The 25,607-nt window shown below is 42.9% G+C and overlaps 1 protein-coding gene across 9 annotated transcripts in view; it reads right to left on the minus strand.

Moving 5' to 3' along the window:
- LOC126348631 (telomeric repeat-binding factor 2-interacting protein 1-like) overlaps positions 1-25,607 on the minus strand; it is a 183,681-nt gene that overhangs the window by 126,963 nt on the left and 31,111 nt on the right. For 5 of the 9 annotated variants that reach the window (XM_050002374.1, XM_050002373.1, XM_050002370.1 and 2 more), the window contains 3 exons: positions 17,463-17,549; positions 17,273-17,368; positions 600-711 (listed from right to left, as the gene is read on the minus strand). In XM_050002374.1, coding sequence (XP_049858331.1) covers positions 600-711; positions 17,273-17,368; positions 17,463-17,549 — 295 coding nt within the window. The remainder of the gene's footprint in view (positions 1-599; positions 712-17,272; positions 17,369-17,462; positions 17,550-25,607) is intronic. The other 4 variants (XM_050002375.1, XM_050002371.1, XM_050002372.1 and 1 more) reach the window with 2 other exon arrangements.

Genomic DNA, 25,607 nt, shown 5'->3' on the forward strand with positions numbered 1-25,607 from the left:
AAATGGCCAACTTACTATACCAATTAAATTTATCTCTCCCTTGACATATGGAATAATTTCTTTTACATCATCAGATTTTGTTTTCATCTCTTTGTCACCTGTGGAGCTAATAGGCATGTACTGCAGTGGTTTGTGTCTATCTTGGCTTTGATAATTCATTCACCATGCTGTTCATAACAGTGCAGCCACATCCCTATTACCCTGTTCATTATTAGACAACCTATTCCTGCATTACCCAAATCTGATTTTGTGTCGACACCCATATACTCACCTCTCCCAAAATCCTGTTCTCCCTGACACCACATTTCACTTCCTCCTAATAATCTAACTTCAACCTACCCATTTCTCTTTTCAAGTCTCAAATCTAACTAAACAATTAAGAGATCTATATTCCATGCTCTGGCCCACAGAACACTATGGTACCAGAAGAAATAAAAGGATTCCACAGCATTTTTTTTATTATTCCTACACTAACAATTGTCATTTGTGTGCTATCTGATAACAACAACACAATATCTAGTAAGCAACAACAAAAATTATATTCACTACAAATCATTAAGAGTGTACTATCAATTTTAACACATTAATTCATTTCCAACCTTTTTTTGTGCAATTTTCTTCCACAGAGTATTTCCCAAAATGAGACCAATCTCCTTGTTTTCTACAATGTAACGAAGAATGTATTTATCTTCATTTCCAGAGAATGTTCTGCTGAATAATAAAAAAATAAACAACATAAAACATCTTACTTAAGGCAAAGCTAATATTTTACACAGTTAAGTTCTATTTGAAATTCTTACAGAAATTATAAGACAAAATCTATAGGATTTGAATCTTCTAATGATGAGTATTAAATCACTCTAGGTATATATTCTGCAAAATAATGTGCATATAAATTGTAATGATTTAATCTTCATTAAATAAAAGTAAGAATGGTATAATTTCTAGAAATGTAATGAAGAAGTCACATGAAATAATAAACAAATCTTCTAGAAACATTTTACACCATTCAGCTTAAATGGAAACGAGCACGTTAACCAAGGTATTAAATGAAGCTATACTGGACCCAGTAAACACACAACCTGCACAGAACTAAAACTAGTCTGAAACAAAAAGTTTGAATCTTATTATTCACCTTAATCAGTTAAAAAAAGGTCTGCCAGTAATAGAAATAGTACCAGTTTACTAAATGAAACACTGAGTGTGAAATTTCTAATTTCTTGGTGTCCATAGTGGAATAAGATAAACATGAGTCAACAGACAGAAAAAGTAATTAGAAATCTTGGTTTAGTGTGGTTTGTACTTAGAAATATCTGTCACTGTGTTAACTTGAAGACAAGAGAACAAGCCCTTCTTCATTGTGTCATTTTTCAAGAAGTCAGAAAATACATTTATATTATGTTGCACGGCACCACCAATGTTGATGTTTTTACTCACTAATTTCTCAATCAAATATGGATTAGTGTACCAATTGTTGCAGTATATACCAAACCCTTTCCAAGCAAATCATGAGCAAATTCCAGAACAATTTGAGAAGTTATTTCCTCTTCAGAATAATGATTGCCATAGATTGTGTGCTTACCGGTATAAACACTGAAAAACAGTATAACTACTTGAGGCTATTATCCTGACTGACAAGAGGTACCATCTATTGGAGAAAGCAATACCTAGTAGCATTCTAACACAAGGCAGCCTGCATCTCATCATTCCCATTAGCCACAGAATGCTGCAGATGTATGTTGTTGTTGTTGTTGTCTTCAGTCCTGAGACTGGTTTGATGCAGCTCTCCATGCTACTCTATCCTGTGCAAGCTTCTTCATCTCCCAATACTTAATGCAGCCTACATCCTTCTGAATCTGTTTAGTGTATTCATCTCTTGGTTTCCCACTGGGAACAAGCATGCCAAGGACAGATATACACTGAGAAGGGGGGGGGGGGGGGGGGGGGGGAGAAGGAGTTGTGCGACATAAACAAAAGTTTCTAGGCATGCTTCTACATCTGAAAGATGAGGTATACTCAAATTTCACAAGTCACATGAGAGTTGTGCTAATAGCACCACTATGAAGATGCAGATCAGATTTCCTTTAAATACAGAATTTATCAGTCTTGAGTATTAGTTATCTTTGAGAGTGGACTTAATGAATTGATGTTAGTCAAGAATGCCTTTACTGCAACAAAGACATCATTATCAACACATACCGAGTCTGAACAAGGTCATGCAATAGGGCTACAAGGAGCTGTAAGTCCCTTCTGTGATATTGCAGAAAGATGTGGCAAGAATGTAGCCATTTTACATGACTGTTGGCAGCAGTGGTCATGATAATGAACAGTCACAAGAAGACTTGGGCACAGATGGCGACTTGGCAGTACCGAGAGGGAAGACCTCCATGTTCCGCGTATGGCTCTAGCGCATCATACTTCATCTGCAGCAGCAGTATAAGCAGCAGTTGGCAGCACAGAGACACAATGAACAGTTACATATTTGTTACTTCGAGGACAGTACCCAGCTCAGTGCCTTAAAGGGTGCATTCCACTGACCCCAAACCATAGGCATTTGCAACTTCAGTGCTGTCAAGCAAGAGCTCATTGGAGAGCAGGGTGGAGGTCTCTTGTGTTTTCTGATGAAAACTGGTTTTGCCTTGGTGTCAGTGATGACTGTTTGTCGGTTAGGAGGGGGCCAGCCGAGGGCCTGCAACCAACCTGTCTGCATGCTACACACACTGTACTTTCATATTGAGTTATGGTGTGGGGTGCAATTTCGTATGACAGCAAGGGGCACTCTCAGGTTCATCCCACACACCCTGACAGCAAATTTGAACATCAATCAGGTGTTGTGACCTGTTGAGCTGCCATTCATGAACAACATTCCAGGGGGTGTTTTCCAACAGGATAATGTCTGCTGTAGTAACCCAACATGTTCTTCAGAGTGTTGATATGTTGCCTTGGTCTGGCCAACCACCAGATCTGTCTCTATTTTAGCACACTTGGGACACCATCAGAGAACAACTCTAGCGCCATCCACAAACAGCATAACCAGTCCCTGTATTGAGCCACCAAGTGCAACAGGCGTGGAACTCCCTCACACAAACTGACGTCCAGCACCTGGACAACACTATACATGCACATTTGCATGTGTGCATGCATCTTTCTGGAAGTTACACAGGTTATTAATGTAACAGCATTTCACATTTGCAATGACTTATCTTGAATTTACATTAACCTGTAATCCTGCAATGTTAATCTCTTACATATGTTACCTAGACAAATGTACAGCCAACACTTCATTACTCTGCATTAAGTATGTTTTGGTGTTGCGTTTTTTTTTTTTTTTTTTTTGCCCCCTCAGTGTATCTCACTTAAAGGGCTAAAGCACTCATGAAAACATACAATACTTGATTCTTTAATTCAAATAGATATCTGTAAACCTGGAACAAACTATTCCAACAGGCATACTTGTGGTGCAGAATATGACAAAAGTTTTAGCTAATTAGATTGTTGTTAGGTAAAAAAAAGTTATAAAAGGAAAACTGAAAAGCACGTCCAGCCACACAGAGTTATAGTAATACTTGGCAAATTTGCAAGTAACATTAGAACAATGGAACAATGCACTCTGAACATAGTGCAACACTGGTATGATAAACAGGATATAAGTGTCAGACCCAGCAAAACTGTTGTATTACTGTTCACAAGAAAATGTATCCAGGGCACATACTGGAATCTTAAGCTCTTCAACAAAATTCTACCAGTAGACAGATACTGAAGTATCTTAGGGTAACCCTGGGTGTGGCGCTAACTGGGACCTGTCACATAAATAATATATTTTCCAAGGCAAAATGTGCTCGCAAGTGCATTAGGAGGACTTGTGTAAAACAACAGTGGTGTAAGTCCAAAGAGCAAGCAGTTAAGGAATTCCAGAATCATTCAGTAATATACTAAATGCGGCAAACATGGGACCTGTTGGGGAAATGATGGTTGCCAATATAATAACTTCCAACAATAAACATTTCTATATAACCTTGAAGGGGGAGGGAGGGGGGTTGGAACCAGCAGGAGAGAGAATCACAGTGCCGTTCAGGTAATGTAGTCTGATTTCCTAATGGGTCAGATGACTTGTAAATGCAAATTCATTACATAAGCTCGCTACAGCATTCCAAGTGGAGATATTCACTAGCAGAGTGTGCCCAGAAGAGAATTTATGTAGGTGTTACAAGGACTGTAGCATCTACTTTCTTTCAGACAGCCAAGTAGTACCGAAATCTCTTTCAGCCTCTGCAACCATCTCTTAGATCATTGCAGTATGCCTTGAAGCCCTTGTGAGGTTGGGGGAAAGCAACAGGGTAAACTTGCTTTGTGTTCACGATCACCGAAGAATTAGTGATAATAAAGAATCTCATAGGCTGGCCAAGGTAGGTGCAACACCTCCATTCGTTGGCCCAGAACCTCTCTTAACTATTACTAAGGTGATGGTACAATCTAAGCTACATAGCTGGATCAGGAGGCAACACATAGAATATTGGACTAAGATCCAAAAACAAGACTATGGCAAGCTAATGAGCAACTATCTTTTAGGAGCCAATCCTGGGCTTGAACAGGGTCAGGTTAAACTCATGGTAGGTCTAGTGACTGGCCTTGGAAACTTCAGGAAACATGCTCAAATGATGAGTTTAGAGAAATGAGCCTCGAAGTGCAGATTATGTAGTATGGGGGATGACGCCACACTAATCTACCAATGAGAATCAGTATAGGCCAAAAGAAACAATAAATTTAGATCATTAATTCCAGAAGAAACAGATGCTAACAGAGATGCAGTAAAGGGGATCCTAGTACTCTTAAAAGGTACTAACTGGTTTTTCTAGGAATACAGGGAGAGGTACTGCACAATAAATTCAGTTTCAGTGTGGGCAGCAAGAGGCTAAGACCACTGTTGTTTTGTCTCAGTGGATGAGACAAATCAAATCAAATCAAACCAAACCAGATTAATATCTGCTCCCAGGTACGCCTCACAATCCAATTTACAATTTCAGAATCTCTATCTGACCTTGATGTAATCCATCTAGAGTCTTCCCTTGCCCCATGCATTTTCCAAGTATACCTCCTCCTCCTCTTCTGATTTTTGAACACTGTATTCACTAATACTGGCTGGATTTTATTGCAGAACTTATAAGTCTTTCTCCTCTCTCATCTCTACTACCATGCTCACATTCTCATGTAACTCTTTCTGCTATTTCTTTCTCTATTACCTGTCCTTCATGATTATCATCTCCTTTACGATAAAAATTACCTGTTCAGTATCCTCATACACTTCCTCCATCTCTTCATCTTCTACGTGCAACATCAGCAGGTTTGCATCTACATCCACATTTATATCTAAACGATTACTCTGCAAATCACACTTAAGTTCCTGGCAAAGGGTTCACCGAACCACCTTCACACTAATTCTCTCTAATAAACCACTCTCAAACAGCTCATGGAAAAAAAGAACATCTATATCTCCCTGTGCAAACTCTGACTTCCCTTATTTTATTATGATGATCATTTCTCCCTATGTAGGTCAGCTTCAACAACATATTTTCACATTCAGAGAAGAAAGCTGGTGACTGAAATTTCATGGGAAGATCCCACCACATTTCATTGATTTGTCATGTATCCCAAGTTCAACAGATTCCTCTTAGCACTTTTCATTACTTAGGGCCAATTGGCAGCTTCCACACCAAACAGATATCTCATCTAAATCACTTTTCAATTGGCTTTGATCTTCTGATGACTTTATTAGATGATAAGTGACAGCATCATCTGCAAACAACCTAGGATGGCTACTCAGGTTGTCTCCTAAATCATTTACAAAGCTAAGAAACAGCAGAAGGTCTATAACACTGTTTTGGGAAATGGCAGAAATCACTTCTCTTTTGTTCGATGATTTTCCATCAACTATTACAAACTGTGGCCTCTCTGACAGGAAATTACGAATTCAGTTGCATAACTGAGACAGTATTCCATAAGGACACAATCTGAATACAAGTCACTTGTGAGGTACAGTTGGTTGGTTGGTTGGTTAATTTGGGGGATGGGACCAGACAGTGAGGTCATCGTTCCCATCGGATTAGGGAAGGATGGGGAAGGAAGTCAGCCATGCTCTTTCAAAGGAACCAAAAGGTGGGAATTTAAGGAGATGGGACCTGGATAAACTGACTAAACCAGAGATTGTACAGAGTTTCAGGGAGAGCATAAGGGAACAATTGTTACGGATGGGGGAAATAAATACAGTAGAAGAAGAATGGGTAGCTTTGAGGGATGAGGTAGTGAAGGCAGCAGAGGATCAGGTAGGTAAAAAGTCGAGGACTAGTAGAAATCCTTGGTTAACAGAACAGATATTGAATGTAACTGAAGAAAGGAGAAAATTTAAAAATGTTTTAAATGAAACAGACCAAAAGGAATACAAAAGTCACAAAAATGAGATCGACAGGAAGTGCAAAATGGCTAAGCAGGGATGGCTAGATGACAAATGTAAGGATGTAGAGGCTTATCTCACGAGGGGTAAGATAGATACTGCCTACAGAAAAATTAAAGAGACCTTTGGAGATAAGAGAACCACTTGTATGAACATCAAGAGCTCAGATGGAAACCCAGTTCTAAGCAAAGAAGGGAAAGCAGAAAGGTGGAAGGAGTATATATAGGGTCTATACAAGGGTGATGTACTTGAGGACAATATTATGGAAATGGAAGAGGATGTAGATGTAGATGAAATGGGAGATACGATACTGCGTGAAGAGTCTGACAGAGCACTGAAAGACCTGAGTCGAAACAAGACCCTGGGAGTAGACAACATTCCATTGGAACTACTGACGGCCTTGGGAGAGCCAGTCCTGACAAAACTCTACCATCTGGTGAGCAAGACGTATGAGACAGGCGAAATACCCTCAAACTTCAAGAAGAATATAATAATTCAAATCCCAAAGAAAGCAGGTGTTGACAATTGTGAAAATTACCGAACTATCAGTTTAATAAGCCATAGCTGCAAAATACTAACACGAATGGAAAAACTGGTAGAAGCCGACCTCAGGGAAGATCAGTTTGGATTCCGTAGAAATACTGGAACACGTGAGGCAATACTGACCTTACGACTTATCTTAGAAGAAAGATTAAGGAAAGGCAAACCTACGTTTCTAGCATTCGTAGACTTAGAGAAAGCTTTTGACAATGTTGACTGGAATACTCTCTTTCGAATTCTAAAGGTGGCAGGGGTAAAATACAGGGAGCGAAAGGCTATTTACAATTTGTACAGAAACCAGATGGCAGTTATAAGAGTCGAGGGACATGAAAGGGAAGCAGCGGTTGGGAAGGGAGCGAGACAGGGTTGTAGCCTCTCGCCGATGCTATTCAATCGATGCTATTCAATCTGTATATTGAGCAAGCAGTAAAGGAAACAAAAGAAAAGTTCAGAGTAGGTATTAAAATCCATGGAGAAGGAATAAAAACTTTGAGGTTCGTCGATGACATTGTAATTCTGTCAGAGACAGCAAGGGACTTGGAAGAGCAGTTGAATGGAATGGACAGTGTCTTGAGACGAGTATATAAGATGAACATCAACAAAAGCAAAACGAGGATAATGGAATGTAGTCGAATTAAGTCGGGTGATGGTGAGGGAATTAGATTAGGAAATGAGACACTTGAAGTAGGAAAGCAGTTTTTCTATTTGGGGAGCAAAATAACTGATGTTGGTCGAAGTAGAGAGGATATAAAATGTAGACTGGCAATGGCAAGGAACGCGTTTCTGAAGAGGAGAAATTTGTTAACATGAAATATAGATTTAAGTGTCACAAAGTCTTTTCTGAAAGTATTTGTATGGAGTGTAGCCATGTATGGAAGTGAAACATGGACGATAAATAGTTTGGACAAGAAGAGAATAGAAGCTTTCGAAATGTGGTGCTACAGAAGAATGATGAAGATTAGATGGGTAGATCACATAACTAATGAGGAAGTATTGAATAGGATTGGGGAGAAGAGAAGTTTGTGGCAGAGCTTGACAAGAAGAAGGGATCGGTTGGTAGGACATGTTCTGAGGCATCAAGGGATCACCAATTTAATATTGGATGGCAGCGTGGAGGGTAAAAACCGTAGAGGGAGACCAAGAGATGAATACACTAAACAGATTCAGAAGGATGTAGGTTGCAGTAGGTACTGGGAGATGAAGCAACTTGCACAGGATAGAGTAGCATGGAGAGCTGCATCAAACCAGTCTCAGGACTGAATACCACAACAACAACAACAACAACAACAACAATCCCTGCATTTGTCTGAAGTGATTTAGGGAAATCGTGAAAAACCTAAATCAGGATGGCTGGACAAGGGTTTGAACCATCATCCTCCTGAATGTGAGTCCAGTGTGATAACCAGGGCGCCACCTCACTCTGTGTGAGGTTAGCTGTTAAAAGCCATCTTGAAATCTAGAAATATGGAATCAATGTGAAATCTCTCATTAACAGCACTCAAAACAGCACAATGTTACCTAAATCCATGTTGTCTATGTGACAATACTCTGTCCTCTTTGAGGTAATTCCTAATGCTGGAACACAATAAACATTACAAAATCCTGTTGCATATCGACCTTAATGATATGGGCCTGTAATGTAGTGCATTACTCCTATTGCCTTGTTTTAACATTGGTATGACCCCTGCAACTTTCCAGTCTTTGGGTACAGATCTTTTGTCAAGTGAGTGTTTGTATATGATTGTTAAATATGAAACTACTGCATCAGTATACTCTGAAAGGAACCTAACTGGTAATGCAATGTGGACCAGAAGACTTGCTTTTATCATGGGATTTAAATTGCTTCACTTCTACAAGGATACGGCAGCTGTTCATGATTCAAATTCTGGAATGTTTACCTCGTGTTCTTTGTTGAAGGAATTCTGGAAAACTGTATTTAGTAAATCTGCTTTAGCAGCACTGTCATTGATTGTATTTGCATTGATATCAAGCAGAAAAGGCTTTGATTGTGTCTTGCCACGGGCATACTTTATATATGACAAGTATCTCTTTGGATTTTCTGCCAGTTTTCAGGACTAAATGTTGTTATGGAAGCTATTATAAGCACCTTGCATTGAAGTCTGTGCTAAATTTTGAGCTTTTGTTTAATTGTTTCTGGACAGTGCTCTGTCCTGTTTTGTGTACCATGGGGGATCAGCTTCATCATTTGTTAACTTGTTGTTGTTGTGGTCTCCAGTCCTAAGACTGGTTTGATGCAGCTCTCCATGCTACTCTATCCTGTGCAAGCTGCTCCATCCCCCAGTACCTGATGCAGCCTACATCCTTCTGAATCTGCTTAGTGTATTCATCTCTTGGTCTCCCTCTATGATTTTTACCCTCCACGCTGCCATCCAATATTAAATTGGTCATCCCTTGATGCCTCAGAACATGTCCTACCAACTGATCCCTTCTTCTAGTCAAGTGGTGCCACAAACTCCTCTTCTCCCCAATTCTACTCAATACCTCCTCATTAGTTATGTGATCTACCCATCTAATCTTCAGCATTCTTCTGTAGCACCACATTTCGAAAGCTTCAATTCTATTCTTGTCTAAACTATTTATCGTCCATGTTTCACTTCCATACATGTCTACACTCCATACAAATACTTTCAGAAATGACTTCCTGACACTTAAATCTATACTCGATGTTAACAAATTTCTCCTCTTCAGAAACACTTTCCTTGCCATTGCCAGTCTACATTTTATATCTTCTCTACTTCGACCATCATCAGTTATTTTGCTCCCCAAACAGCAAAACTCCTTTACTACTTTAAGTGTCTCATTATCCAATCTAATTCCCTCAGCATCACCCGACTTAATTCGACTACATTTCATTATCCTCGTTTTGCTTTTGTTGATGTTCATCTTATACCCTCCTTTCAAGACACTGTCCATTCGGTTCAACTGCTCTTCCAAGTCCTCTGCTGTCTCTGACAGAATTACAATGTCATCGACGAACCTCAAAGTTTTTATTCCTTCTCCATGGATTTTAATACCTACTCTGAACTTTTCTTTTGTTTCCTTTACTGCTTGCTCAATATACAGATTGAATAGCATCGATTGAATAGCATCGGCGAGAGGCTACAACCCTGTCTCGCTCCCTTCCCAACCGCTGCTTCCCTTTCATGTCCCTCGACTCTTATAACTGCCATCTGGTTTCTGTACAAATTGTAAATAGCCTTTCGCTCCCTGTATTTTACCCCTGCCACCTTTAGAATTTGAAAGAGAGTATTCCAGTCAATATTGTCAAAAGCTTTCTCTAAGTCTACGAATGCTAGAAACGTAGGTTTGCCCTTCCTTAATCTAGCTTCTAACATAAGTCGTAGGGTCAATATTGCCTCACGTATTCCAACATGTCTATGGAATCCAAACTGATTTTCCCCAAGGTCGGCTTCTACCAGTTTTTCCATTCGTCTGTAAAGAATTCGTGTTAGTATTTTGCAGCTGTGACTTATTAAACTCATAGTTCGGTAATTTTCACATCTGTCAATACCTGCTTTCTTTGGGATTCGAATTATTATATTCTTCTTGAAGTCGAGGGAATTTCGCCTGTCTCATACATCTTGCCCACCAGATGGTAGAGTTTTGTCAGGACTGGCTCTCCCAAGGCTGTCAGTAATTCTAATGGGATGTTGTCTACTCCCTGGGTCTTGTTTCGACTCAGGTCTTTCAGTGCTCTGTCAAACTCTTCACGTATTATTGTATCTCCCATTTCATCTTCATCTACATCCTCTTCCATTTCCATAATATTGTCCTCAAGAACATCGCCCCTGTATAGACCTTCTATATACTCCTTCCACCTTTCTGCTTTCCCTTATTTGCTTAGAACACTGTTTCCATCTGAGCTCTTGATATTCATGCAAATGGTTCTCTTTTCTCCAAAGGTCTCTTCAATTTTCCTGTAGGCAGTATCTGTCTTACCCCTCATGAGATAAGCCTCTACATCCTTACATTTGTCATCTAGCCATCCCTGCTTAGCCATTTTGCACTTCCTGTCGATCTCATTTTTGTGACTTTTGTATTCCTTTTGGTCTGTTTCATTTAAAACATTTTTAAATTTTCTCCTTTCTTCAGTTACATTCAATATCTGTTCTGTTAACCAAGGATTTCTACTAGTCCTCGACTTTTTACCTACCTGATCCTCTGCTGCCTTCACTACCTCATCCCTCAAAGCTACCCATTCTTCTTCTACTGTTTTTCTTTCCCTCATTCCTGTCAATTGTTCCCTTATGCTCTCCCTGAAACTCTGTACAACCTCCGGTTCTTTCAGTTTATCCAGGTCCCATCGCCTTAAATTCCCACTCTTTTTGCAGTTTCTTCAGTTTTAATTTACAGGTCATAACCAATAGATTGTGGTCAGAGTCCACATCTGCCCCTGGAAATGTCTTACAATTTAAAACCTGGTTCCTGAATCTCTGTCTTACCATTATATAATCTATCTGAAACCTTCTAGTATCTCCAGTGTTCTTCCATGCATACAACCTTCTTTCATGATTCTTGAACCAAGTGTTAGCTATGATTAAGTTACACTCTATGCAAAATTCTACCAAGTGGCTTCCTCTTTGATTTCTTAGCCACAATCCATATTCACTTACTATGTTTCCTTCTCTTCATTTTCCTACTGTCAAATTCCAGTCACCCATGACTATTAAGTTTTCGTCTCCCTTCAGTACTTGAATAATTTCTTTTATCTCATCATACACTTCATCAATTTCTTCATCATCTGCAGAGCTAGTTGGCATTTAAACTTGTACTACTGTAGTAGGTGTGAGCTTTGTGTCTATCTTGGCCACAATAATGCGTTCACTATGCTGTTTGTAGTAGCTTACCCGCATTCCTATTTTCCTATTCATTATTAAACCTACTTCTGCAACACCCCTATTTGATTTTGTATTTGTAACCCTGTATTCACCTTACCAAAAGTCTTGTTCCTCCTGCCACCGAACTTCACTAATCCCCACTATATCTAACTTTAACCTATACATTTCCCTTTTCAAATTTTCTAACCTACGTGCCCAATTAAGGGATCTGTAGAATACTAGTTTTCTTTCTCCTGATAACAATATCCTCCTGAGTAGTCCCCGCCCGGAGATCCGAATGGGGGACTATTTTACCTCCAGAATATTTTACCCAAGAGGACGCCATCATCATTTGATCATACAGTAAAGCTGCATGCCGTCGGGAAAAATTACAGCTGTAGTTTCCCCTTGCTTTCAGCCGTTTGCAGTACCACAACAGCAAGGCCGTTTTGGTTAGTGTTAGAAGGCCAGATCAGTCAATCATTCAGACTGTTGCCCCTGCAACTACTGAAAAGTCTGCTGCCCCTCTTCAGGAACCACACATTTGTCTCGCCTTTCAACAGATACCCCTCCGTTGTGGTTGCACCTATGGTACGGCTATCTGTATCGTTGAGGCACACAAGCCTCCCCACCAACGGCAAGGTCCATGGTTTGTTATCTTATCTGGTATAAATCACTCAACTGCTGTCGATGCTATTTCTGTGAATTCGAGCCACATCTGGTTTACACTTACACTGTAAATTTGGAAGGAGTGGAAATTGTCTCTCAGGAAGGTGTCAAGTGAATTTTTATCTTCTTTTTTAAAACATTATCTTCGTTTATTTTTGGTGGATTTGGAAGTTATGGTAATCAGATTTGCTACGACAACCCTGTATTCACTAATCCCTGTATCCATTTTTATGCTCATTATTATCTCTGGATTAATTTTCACTAAGAGGTCAAATGTGTTTTCACAACCGTTTACTATTCGAGTGGGATCATGAATTAATTGGTCAAAATAATTTTCAATGAATGCATTTAGCACAATTTTAGATGATGTTTCATGTGTACCTCCTGATTTAAGCAGAACTATCTACCTCAATTTTGTTACAATATAAGCTATTCCTAACAGCAACAAATATGCCACTCCAACTGTATTTAGCCTACTATCCTTTCTGAACACCACTAGGCTTTGCAAAAATTTTGGCTGAAATTATTTCCAGCTTTAGTCAGCTGTTAGTACCTATAATGATATGAGCATCAGTGCCTTCTATTACTACTTGGAGCTCTGATACTTTTCCAACATGGCTACGACAATTTACAACTGTTACAACGACGGTTCCTAGATCTATCTGCTTCCAGCATTTGACCTGCATACTTTGAGACTGAAGCACTTTTTGTGTTTCACCAACAGCCTCTAACTTAAGAAATGCCCAGTCCACGCCACACAGGTCCCACTTCTCATGTAGCCACCCCCTGTGTGTAATGGACTCCTGACATTTTTAGCAGAACCAAAACCCCCACCATCTTACGGCGCAAGTTGAGGAATTTGCAGCCTACACTGTCTTAGAACAGTCTGAGCCTCTGATTCAGGAGCTACTCGGCTCTCTAACAGAGGTCCACAATTGGTCCTGTCAACTACAATGCAAATGGTGAGCTCTGCTTTCACCTTGCAAGCAAGGCTGGCAGCCTTTACCACTTCATATACCAGCTCAAATCTAGACAGACTCTTTTCTGATCCAAGGCAACACACATCATTGGTAACGATGTGTGGCACCGCTTCATACAGATGCACACTGTGCTCTTTCATGGCATCTGGAAGGACCTGTTCCACATCTGGAATGACTCCACCAGGCATGCAAATGGAGTGCACTCTGGCTTTGTTCCCCTCCTCGGCAGCCATGTTCCTAAGGTAACCCATAATATATCTAACATTGGAGCTCCAAACATCAGTAACCCCACCCTCTGTGACTGCCTGAAGCTTGTAGGTTGAGAAGTTTCCTCTGAAACAGGACAAATGAGTGCATCTGGCTGAGGGACACTGTAAGTCACAGACAGCACCTGGAACCTGTTTGACAGACAAACTGGGGAGGCCTTATGTTCAGCCAACTGGTAAGTCTTTTGTAGCCTGCTACACCCTGAGGTGACCTCCCACTCTATCACGGGTGAGGAGTCAACCTCTATGCGAACAGTAAGAGGGTTGACCACTGGTGTGGACTGATCAGCGGACTCATGGATCATGCTGGATGTCCATTGTTCTCAAGGCTAGTTAACAACAGTGATGCCCCTTGAGTTGCAGACAGGTGCAACGAAAAGCCTGTTACACATATAGCTTTCGGCCTAAGTCTTCTTCAGCAAAGAAAACACACACACACATTTGTACAAGCAAGCACATCTCACACACACGACTGCCACCACAGCAGCTCGGACTGTAATGCAATATTCATTTGAATAGTAGTCTGGTGTGGGTCAGGTAAGTGGGAAGGGAAGGGACGGCAGGGTACATGTGAGGGGAGAGAAGAGTGCTGTCGGGCAGAGTGTGCAGGGACTAGACACTGCCAGGCACAGCATCGGGAGATAGAGGGCGGGGGGGGGGGGGGGGGGGGGGGGGAAGGGGGGGGACAGGAAAAGGAGAGAGGTGGAAAAGGAGAGGGGTGGAACAGGACAGGGGTGGAAAAGGAGAGGGGTGGAAAAGGAGAGGAGCACAGAAGGGAAATGGATGGGCAGGAACATTGGCAGAGGGCAGCATACAAAGAGAGTAAAGTGCATTTGAAAAGGGTAGAGGTGATAGGATGAAGGGGCGGAAACAGTTGGGTGGAGGGTGTGGGGACAGTAGGTTGTTGTAGGTTGACACTGGGATAATTTCAGGAGCAAATATGATGTAAAGGATAACTCCCATCTGCACAATTCACAAATGCTGTTAAAGGAGGGGAGGATCCAGATGACCTGGGCAGTGAGACAGCCATCAGCCATCACCCATCAGCTGCATGTTGTGCCACAGTGTGGTCTACTATGCTCTTGACCACAGTGTGGCAGTGATTGTTCATGCTGATGGACAGCTGGTTAGTAGTCTTACCAATATAAAAGGCTGTGTAATGGTTGCAACAGAGCTGGTATGCAACATGGCTGCTTTTACAGGTGGCCTTGATTCTGGTGGGGTAAGATAAGCCTGTGACAGGACTGGAGTAGGTTCCTATTCCAGTCCTGTCACAAACTTATCTTAGCCCATCATAGACACGCCCATTTGTGACAGCACCAATCCCTACCCCTTTCCCACCCCACTCCTGATTAGTTTTCATGTGTCAGTCCCATTCTAGTTGGAGCTACTGTAGCTGTCATATGTGCATAAGGTGAGAATGTGTGGTGTTTTCTTTGTTGAAGAAGGCTGTTGCCAAAGCTATAATGTGTAACAGTATTTTCGTTGTGCCTGTCTGCAACTGAACGAGTCATCTTTATGGTGAGTAGCAATTTATCCTCTTCCTAATATTGTTATTCCCCTTTCATTGATTTTTCAATCTTTTTAACATTGTTGCCTCTTCCTTGACAGTCACATTCCAGAGATCAAAATGGGGGACTAGCCCAGAATCTTCTTCCAATGGAGAGATCATGATGATACTTTTTGAATTACAGGCTACATGTCCCAAGGATATACTCATAAGCTGTGTGTCTTTAAAGCAGTAGTTTCCACTGACTTCTACATCCTCATACCCCTGACCACTGCAAATTCTTCTACCTTTTAGGGGTAATGTCCCATCCCATTGTTGACTCCTTATATGGCGAGTGTTTGTCCATCACTGCTGATGATTTTTTTTTTTTTCAAAATTTAAGCATTAGCTAGATTTGAACCTGGGATCCATAACATTTTGATTACTATTCAAAGATGCTACTGCGGGACCACAGGTCCAGACTGAAACCTAACTGAAATCTCCTAGATGAACAAAAACCGAACAAAGCAAAAATTAGTGTAAAGAAATATCTATGATTGATTCAACAAATTCAAAAGTAAAGTTCTATATATTGATATGACAGAAAATACTGAGAAGTTCTTATCTTATGTTGAATCTGGAAACAGAGCATAGTCATCTCTCTGGGTGCTCAGTGACCATACTGGTACTGAAAGGGAAGATGGCAGAGAGAAATCTGAAATATTAAATTTCTTTTTCAAAACGGTTTTACTGCAGAATATCATACTGTGGTTCCTCCTTTCAACCATCTCACAAGCAACTAATTTACAGACATCAAAATAAATGAGCATGGGATAGAAAATTAACTAAAAATGCTCAACAAAGAAATGATGACTGGACCCTATGGGATGTAACACGAAAAACCAGCCCCAAGTATACACTGCACCACTGCTCAATTACACACTAATTATTGCCCACCATAAGCACATACAACAACAAATAGATAAACAAATACATTACTACAAGTTGTACTTTGGTTGCTGGAAAAGTTAACCTATATATTGTTTCCTGCTACATATATCTTGCAGAAAAACCATGACGATATGTCCTGGGTAAAGAATGGAGTTATGTATTCTTGGTGGTAGGTTATTCAATAAGCTCCCATCTAACATGTAGCAAGAAAATGAGAATCCTCATCAGTTCAAAAGAAAATTAAAAATGTAGCTCATTAGCCACTCTTTTTACAAATTATCTGAATATTCATACTGACGGATTGAAAGGTTCTGATAGCTATGTAGAAAGTAGCAATGTACTCAACAGGACTAATTAATTCTAGATGTAACATATTTTCTTTGATAAATCTATAGTTTCTTCAAAAAAACTTATTGAAATCAAATAAGTACTAAGTTACTAATGGAAAATAAACAGCAGCTGTACAGTAAAACTGAGATTTTTTCTTTCAAAATATCAGCCATATTACTAAAGTTACCTGATTCAATTTAGATGGCATAAACATCCATAGCATCAAACAGTACAGTGACAGTTTACTGTTAATGCAGCCTACATTTTAAGTTTCTATGATGTCTTTGTCTTATGTCAGTATATAAGTTGACTCATTCCACATCCCTCAAGGTCCTCCTCCACAATCGGATCTACAGAGCATTGTAAATGAAAGAATGGAGAGATTTGAGTTCGCATGGAAGCTTACCAATAACTGTTCTTCCTGTAGAATACTTGTGAGTGAGACATGAGGAAGGACAAATGAGAGTGGTACACACCATAAGGCAGATTGAGAAAGATATATAAAAAAAGTAGGTGTATAACCAATTAACATGGCAGATTATGCACAGCACATGGCAATATTCACTGCTCTGCTTCGTAATTTCATTTGCAGCTTACAAATGGTCCATAGTGCCATTTCCCCTTTTAAAAACCAGTTTGTTCCTTTGCCTGATTATAAATGAATGCTCTTTTCTCTGTGGTAGGTGATCCTTTTAGTGAGTATCTCATACATTGCAGAAAGAAGGCTAATGGGGTATAACCATAAAATGCAAAAAGCTTACCTTCTATGTGAGCTCATGTTTCTTCTAGAATTCTGAGACTCCATAGCAGTATCAGAATCTGAGTGCCTATCAGTATTAGCTGAGTCATTTTCATCCCTGAAAAATTGGAGCACCTACAGTGGTAGAGAAGTTTCATTCCACATTCAATATGTCCTAGGAATATACACATGTTATTAGTAACAAGTATTACCTTTCTGCAGGTGTTGGCCAGTGAGACTTCCTCAGGAGCACCTTCATAGCATTGAAGTTATCAGAATAACTGGAAGGACCACCTAACCTTCAGGCAAAATCAGGAGATGTAAAGAGCACATGATTTAAATACCTTGCTATTAAGTAAAATATTAAGGTCAGAATAATGAAAGAACAACTGAGAATATATCTAAAAATAATTTTTTCCTCTTAACAAACAAAAGCAAATGTTTAATGACAGAAATTGACTAATTTTAAAGACAGCATCCAACTACACTCCTGGAAACTGAAATAAGAACACCGTGAATTCATTGTCCCAGGAAGGGGAAACTTCATTGACACATTCCTGGGGTCAGATACATCACATGATCACACTGACAGAACCACAGGCACATAGACACAGGCAACAGAGCATGCACAATGTCGGCACTAGTACAGTGTATATCCACCTTTCACAGCAATGCAGGCTGCTATTCTCCCATGGAGACGATCGTAGAGATGCTGGATGTAGTCCTGTGGAACGGCTTGCCATGCCATTTCCACCTGGCACCTCAGTTGGACCAGCATTCGTGCTGGACGTGCAGACCGCGTGAGACGACGCTTCATCCAGTCCCAAACATGCTCAATGGGGGACAGATCCGGAGATCTTGCTGGCCAGGGTAGTTGACTTACACCTTCTAAAGCACGTTGGGTGGCACGGGATACATGCGGACGTGCATTGTCCTGTTGGAACAGCAAGTTCCCTTGCCGGTCTAGGAATGGTAGAACGATGGGTTCGATGACGGTTTGGATGTACCGTGCACTATTCAGTGTCCCCTCGACGATCACCAGAGGTGTACGGCCAGTGTAGGAGATTGCTCCCCACACCATGATGCCGGGTGTTGGCCCTGTGTGCCTCGGTCGTATGCAGTCCTGATTGTGGCGCTCACCTGCACGGCGCCAAACACGCATACGACCATCATTGGCACCAAGGCAGAAGCGACTCTCATCGCTGAAGACGACACGTCTCCATTCGTCCCTCCATTCATGCCCGTCGCGACACCAGTGGAGGCGGGCTGCACGATGTTGGGGCGTGAGCGGAAGACGGCCTAACGGTGTGTGGGACCGTAGCCCAACTTCAAGGAGACGGTTGCGAATGGTCCTCGCCGATACCCCAGGCGCAACAGTGTCCCTAATTTGCTGGGAAGTGGCGGTGCGATCCCGTACGGCACTGCGTAGGATCCCACGGTCTTGGAGTGCATCCGTGCGTCGCTGCGGTCCGGTCCCAGGTCGATGGGCACGTGCACCTTCCGCCGACCACTGGCGACAACATCGATGTACTGTGGAGACCTCACGCCCCACGTGTTGAGCAATTCAGCGGTACTTCCACCCGGCCTCCCGCATGCCCACTATACGCCCTCGCTCAAAGGCCGTCAACTGCACATACGGTTCACGTCCACGCTGTCACGGCATGCTACCAGTGTTAAAGACTGCCATGGAGCTCCGTATGCCACGGCAATCTGGCTGACACTGACGGCGGCGGTGCACAAATTCTGCGCAGCTAGCGCCATTCGACGGCCAACACCGCAGTTCCTGGTGTGTCCGCTGTGCCGTGCGTGTGATCATTGCTTGTACAGCCCTCTCGCAGTGTCCGGAGCAAATATGGTGGGTCTGACACACCAGTGTCAATGTGTTCTTTTTTCCATTTCCAGGAGTGTATATTTGTTGTCTTCCTGAATGCTGAGGGGCAGAAATGGATCACTGCCACAAAAAGTTTTGAGAACATTACAACGATAGTGAGAAAGGCAGATTTTGTCTCTTTATACTTTGGTATCCAGCAACTATAAAATATGCAGGAAGATTTATTTTTCTTTCCTTTTACAAGGTGGTGCTCCAGATTATACAATTGCAACACAAGATAATTTAAGGACTGGGGAACTAAATATTTACACACTACTATTTCTGCTGACTCAGCCCTGATTTAACAGATGGAACATACAGAATATTTGTATGAAAATATATACAGAGATCAGAGATGTGGTGGGGACAGGGCGGGGCAGTCGGGTGGAGTTCAGAAGTTAGGTGCGAGGTTCTGAGAGTGGAGAGGTGGTGGGTGGGGGTGGGAGTGGATATGGAGAGAAGTGAAGAGGCTGTGGGTGCACTGGTGGAACAGAAGGCTGTGTAATGCTGGAGTGGGAAAATAGATGAAGATAGATGGGTGAAAGACAGTGACTAATGAAGATTCAGGGCAAGGGGGGGGGGGGGGGGGGGGTGTTATGAAAAAGTAGGAAATATAGTAGGGTGAATTTCCCACCTGTGCACTTCAGGAAAGCTGGTTTTGGTAGGAAACATGCAGCTGGCATAAGCTGAGAATTAGTCACCGAATTGAAGAAAGCTTTGTTGGGCAGCATTTTCAGCCAAAGGGTGGTCCAGCTGTCTCTTGGAAAGTTTGTTGGTAGCCATTCATGCAGACAGACACCTTGTTGGTTGTCATACTCGTGTAGAATGCAGCACAGTGGTTGCAGCTTAGCTTGCAGATCACATGACTGCTTTCACACGTAGCACTACCTTTGATGGGATCTGTGATGCTTGTGACTGGACTGAAGGTGGTGGTGGTGGTGGTGGTGGTGGTGGTGGTGGTGGTGGTGGGAGGACTTATGGGACACGTCTTGCATCTAGGTCTATTACAGGAATATGAGCTGTGAGGCAAGAGGTGGAAGCAGGTGTGGAGTAGGTACGGATGGTAGGTGGTGGGATACCACTGTGGGAAGGTTAGTAATAGGATATTCCTCATTTCAGGGCACAATGAAAGGTAGTCGAAACCCTGGTGGAGAATGTGATTCAGTTGCTCAGTCCTGGGTGGTACTGACTCACAAGGGGAATGCTTCTTTGTGGTTGGACAGTGGGACTTCAGGAGGTGGTGGGTGACTGGAGAGACAAGGCACGGAAGATCTGTTTCTCATCCAATGTTGGGAGAGTAATTGGGGTCTGTGAAGGCTTCAGTGAGACCCTTGGTATATTTAGAGAGGGACTGCTTAGTACTACAGATGCAATAGCCACCAGTGGCTAAGCTGTATAAAGGGAACTTCTTGTTATGGAATGGGTGGCAGCTGTCAAATTGTTATTCTGGTATGAGCAGCCAGAGTTGATAGCTGTGTGTGCATGAGGTGTGCTTGCTTGTGCGAATGAATGGTATGTGTTTCTCCTGACGAAGGTGTGGCCGAAAGCTTATGTGTAAGTGCTTTTTAATTGTGCCTATCTGCAATTTCATGTGTCATTTTTACAGTAAGTAGCAATCTAGCTTTTCCTACACTGTTGATACTCCAACCTAGAGTTTCCATTGTTTGTTTTTATGAACTTTAACTCTGTTTGTGCAATTTGATGCAGCTGTGAAGCATAATTATTTGCTGTAGTTGGCATTAATAGTCATGTGTGATGGAATTCTTGGATGTTTTTGTTATGCCGGAGCCAAGGTAGCCCCTGAGGCCGGCAACCCATATTAAACCAAGGTGTACCAAAAGCACCAGGGTAAAACTGGCTATTTACTTACAAGATAATGGAAACAGACATTCCAAAAACTACTTCTTGCAGGGGGAGCTTGAGCCACGGCATGCAGGAAGTATCACTACACCAAAACCTGATTGGCTGGAGACAGTTATTTAGGGGAAAATTAGAAGTGAACTTTTGTTTGCCTCAATTACGAGACTTTTACTGGCTTCGTTATTGTTACCTTTTTGTTCTGTTATTCAGTCATCAACTTGTGAACTTACCTCAATAAAAGTTGTGTTTGTGAAAAATTGCGAATTGTCAGTCACAACAGAAGTGGCAACAAGTTGGTGCCTGCGTGTATATTCCTCATGGCAGAAGTTGTACTTCAGCAGCTGGTCCAAAGTGTGCACAACTTACAAGGTTTTCAACAGTTTTGCAAGAAATCTAAGGATACACAGGAACATTTATTTACAGAACTTTTGCAGAACTGCCTGGTTCCGCTGCCCCCGGTGTTTCCCACTTTCAAACGAGGATGCTGAAGAATGGGAAACATACGAGAAGCGTCTCCAGCAGCATTTTCAAATCCACCAGGTTGTCCAAGAGGCTGCTCGTCATACGTACTTCTTGTCCTGAAACCAGTACATCTACATGACTAGTACAAAGTGTATGTTCTCTTGACGAAACTCCAATCTCGACCTCCGGATTCTTTGACTTTCTCCCAGATTTGTGAGGTTCTAGCTGCTTACTACCAACGATGGTTCCACATGTTAGCTGCCCATGTCAAATTTTACCAGTGTCGCAGGAAGGCTGGCCAATCCTGTTAACAGTGGGCAACGGAACTGCAAGGTCTCAGCTAGAAATGTCACTTCAACACACGAGTCTCCAAAGAATCCTGCACGGACGAGATGGCCTGTGACCACCTCATCCAGGCCGCACCTGATGCGGCTTTCCGGCACAACGCCCTCACACCTGACGATCCTACTCTGAACCAGATCATTGATCTAGCATTCAAGTATAAAGTCTCTATGGGGGCTGACAAGTGTTTGGAACCCTGCACAGAAGTGGTGGACCTCCGCGACCACGACGCCTCAGAGCCCGTAGCATCGCCGGCGGATGTCGAAAACGTTGCCGCTGTCCGTTCCGGTGACTGGCACCGCCCATCCTGTTCTGCACAGCGTCAACAGGGCAGCCGCCCTGTTCAGGAATTCATGCCCTCGGACGGCACCGAGGGTCTGGCACAGACCGTTGATGCATGGAGGCCCCCCGTGCCCTCACCAGCACCGCCAACCCAGTCTGACTGCCGACTTGCCTGGAATGCTTTAAGAACCATGCACGAGGAAACTGCCCAACAGGTGGGCATATTGTGCAGTGTGTACCAGTAAAGGACATGTCAGTTCAGTCTGCCGATCTCGGCGTACATATCTAAGTCCCTTACACATGCTGAATGCAAATATTCCCAAATTGAGAAGGAAGCCCTAGCCATTGTGTTTGCCTGTACCAAATTCCTCCCGTACCTTTACGGTACGCCTTTTTGCTTCATCACCAACCATAAGCCCCTTGTGGCCTTATTTTCTCCTTCAGCCCAGTTACGCACGAAAACTTCCCACTGCCTGCAGCAATGGGCTCTATTCCTTTCACGTTTTAGGTACACCATCCATTTCCGGCCCACCTCCCACCATGCCAACGCCGATGTCTCGTCTCGGCTCCCCTCCAGCCAAGATTCAGCATTCTATTCATCGGACCTCCTAATTTTTCAGGTCGATGACGAGATACAGGATGCGTTAGCTGCATTCCCAGTCACAGCTGAGAGTGTGGCCACAGTGATGACCGCAGATCCACTTCTGCAACCGGTGCACCACTATGTTCTCCGCGTGGCTGGCCGACGCTTCAGCCCAGGCTGACCTACGAGCCTTCTTCTCCATCCGCCATCAAATGGTGGCCGTTAATGGGGTGCTCCTCCATGCGGAAAATGATGCCAATCCACGAGTCATTGTACCAACTTCCTTGCGGTCCCAGATTCTCCACGTCTTACACCAAGGTCACTGGGGTATTGCCCGGGCGAAAATCCTCGCACGTCGCCATGTCTTCTGGGTAGGCATGACAGTGGACATGGAGTGCATGGTCCGGGGTTGTCAGCAGTGTACCCAGGTCCTATCGCACACCGCGCCGGTCCTTCCAATCCTGGCCGGTCGCTTCCCTCCCATCAGAACACATCCATGAGGATTTTGTGGGACCCTTCCTCGGCGTTTACTGGTTATTCGTCACGGATGCCTTTCCCACATCCCTTTCATTACCCGATGCTCCTCTATCGCCACAGAGAATACCATCATGACCCTGTGAAAAATATTTTCTATTGAAGGCCTTCTCGTCACCTCGGTATCAGCCAATAGCCCGCAACGTCACAGTCAAGAGTTCGCCAAATTCTGCCACGATAATGGCATCCACGTCTTTACCCCTCCTTTCCATCCCCAATCCAATGGAGAGGCAGAGCACTTTGTTTGCACTTTTAAAATTCAGATGAAGACGTACACAGAGGACTGTTCTCCTGAAGAAGCTCTTACATTATGTCCCAGTACCTACAGACAACGAGTCCAGCTGAACTGCCCCATGGTCACCAACCTCAGACCCTACTTCATCTCCTCCTGCTGCAGGTTGGACCTCGTGCCCTGCCCAGTGCTTCCCGATATTCATCTGGCTCCAAGGTGTGGGCTCGTGGTTTCGAGCCCTGGCCCAGATGGCTTAACGGGTCGTTATCTGGCCCCATGGTTGACAACTGTTCGACGTATGCCTGGATGACAGGGTGGTTTCACGTCACCGCAACCAACTGCATCTTTGTTTCCTCGAGCAGCCGCAGCCCCAAACACTGGCTCCTCTCTCTCTCTCTCTCTCTCTCTCTCTCTCTCTCTCTCTCTCTCTCTCTCTCTCGCTGGCTGCTAGCCCCACGCCGCCACATACTTCAGACTCAGGGCATTTCCGGGACCTTCCCCTGAACTCATTTTCCGGCGCCACTTCGGTTGTACGACGCAGACGTCCCCGTGCCGCTTGCCCAGCCTGACATCAACTTGCAACCGCCACTGCTTTGGTGTTCCAGCCACCTCACGCGTAAGGCAGTGCCCTACTCTCCGGTGGCCGAGTTCCACCGCCTCCTTCACGAGGACTTAGCTACAGATCAGCCTACAGCACCGGGCTATATTGGTACTCTCTCCCCCGCAGTCACCCTGTGCCGCACCAGCTTTTCCAAAGGGGGAGGGGTGTTATGCCAGAGCCAAGGCAGCCCCTGAGGACCAGCAACACATATTACAGTACAGTGGATGGCATTGTCTATGTCCAAGGTGTACCAAAAGCACCAGGGTAAACATCGGCTATTTACATATAAGATAATGGAAACCGACATTCCGAGAACTACTTCTTGCACAGGGAGCTCGAGCCACAGCATGCTGGAAGTATCACAATGCCAAAACCTGATTGGCTGGAGACAGCTATTTAGGGGCTAGAACCAGCCTCGAAGTTGAGTTCACTCCAGATGCCGACCTTGTGTACTTTGACCGTTGAAGATTCCATCTTCATCTATGAATTGGACTCTAACTTGTGTGTGTGTGTGTGTGTGTGTGTGTGTGTGTGTGTGTTACTATGAACCTTTGTGGAAAATTAGAAGTGAACTTTTGTTTGCCTCAATTAGGAGACTTTAACTGGCATCGTTATTGTTACCTTTTCGTTTTGTTGTTCATTCATCAGCCTTGTGAACGTTGCAAATTGTCAGTCATAATAGTTTTCACAGAGGTCTGAAGTTTAGTTTATGTAACAACTGACCGTGGGAAACTGTACTTCCAAACTTTGAGAGTTTGTTGTTAAGTTTTGTAAATAAATGTGCGCTTAAATGAACTTTGCTTTCACATGTTTCTGTATTTGATTTTTTTTTAAGAAAAAGAAACTTCAATTTATATGTGAATGTTATTCAATAAACATTTATTTGGTTTAAATAATAATCCTCTGTTTTCATTAACATCATTAATCGTATCGGATTTACCCAGTCATTTCACATTTTATATATTATCAGCTAACAGTTTGAGATGGACAAGGGCAAGGTTGGCTTTGCTGAAAGAACTACTCTGGCGATTACATGATGTGGTTTAGAGGAAACACACAAAACCAAACCAGGACAGCTGGAGAGAGATTTAAGCATTTACTGTTGAATAATAGTCCAGTCTCTTATGTATCACAGCAATTTGCGTCATTTATACAGAAAATCATCGCATACATGAAACTATAACCAAGAAAACACAGACAACAATATTAGTAAAAGGACAGATTGCTACTCACCATAAAGACGACATGCCGAGTTGCAGTACACACACAACAAAAATACTGTTACATATTTAGCTTTCGGTCTCTCTCTCTCTCTCTCTCTCTCTCTCTCTCTCTCTCTCTCTCTCTCTCACACACACACACACACACACACACACACACACACACACACACACACACACAAAAGCAAGCACAGTAGAACACCAGCAGCACACATAACCGCCATATCTGGCAGCTCGGACAAGAATGCAAATGACATGTTGAGTGGTAATCTGGAGTGGGGCAGGGAAGTGGGTAGGATAGAAGGATGCAAATGGGGAGAGAGAAGAGCACTGTCTGGCGGAGCAAGCAGGGACTAAATGGAGGCATGACA

Source organism: Schistocerca gregaria, chromosome 1, assembly GCF_023897955.1.
Source record: "Schistocerca gregaria isolate iqSchGreg1 chromosome 1, iqSchGreg1.2, whole genome shotgun sequence".
NCBI lineage: Eukaryota > Metazoa > Arthropoda > Insecta > Orthoptera > Acrididae > Schistocerca > Schistocerca gregaria.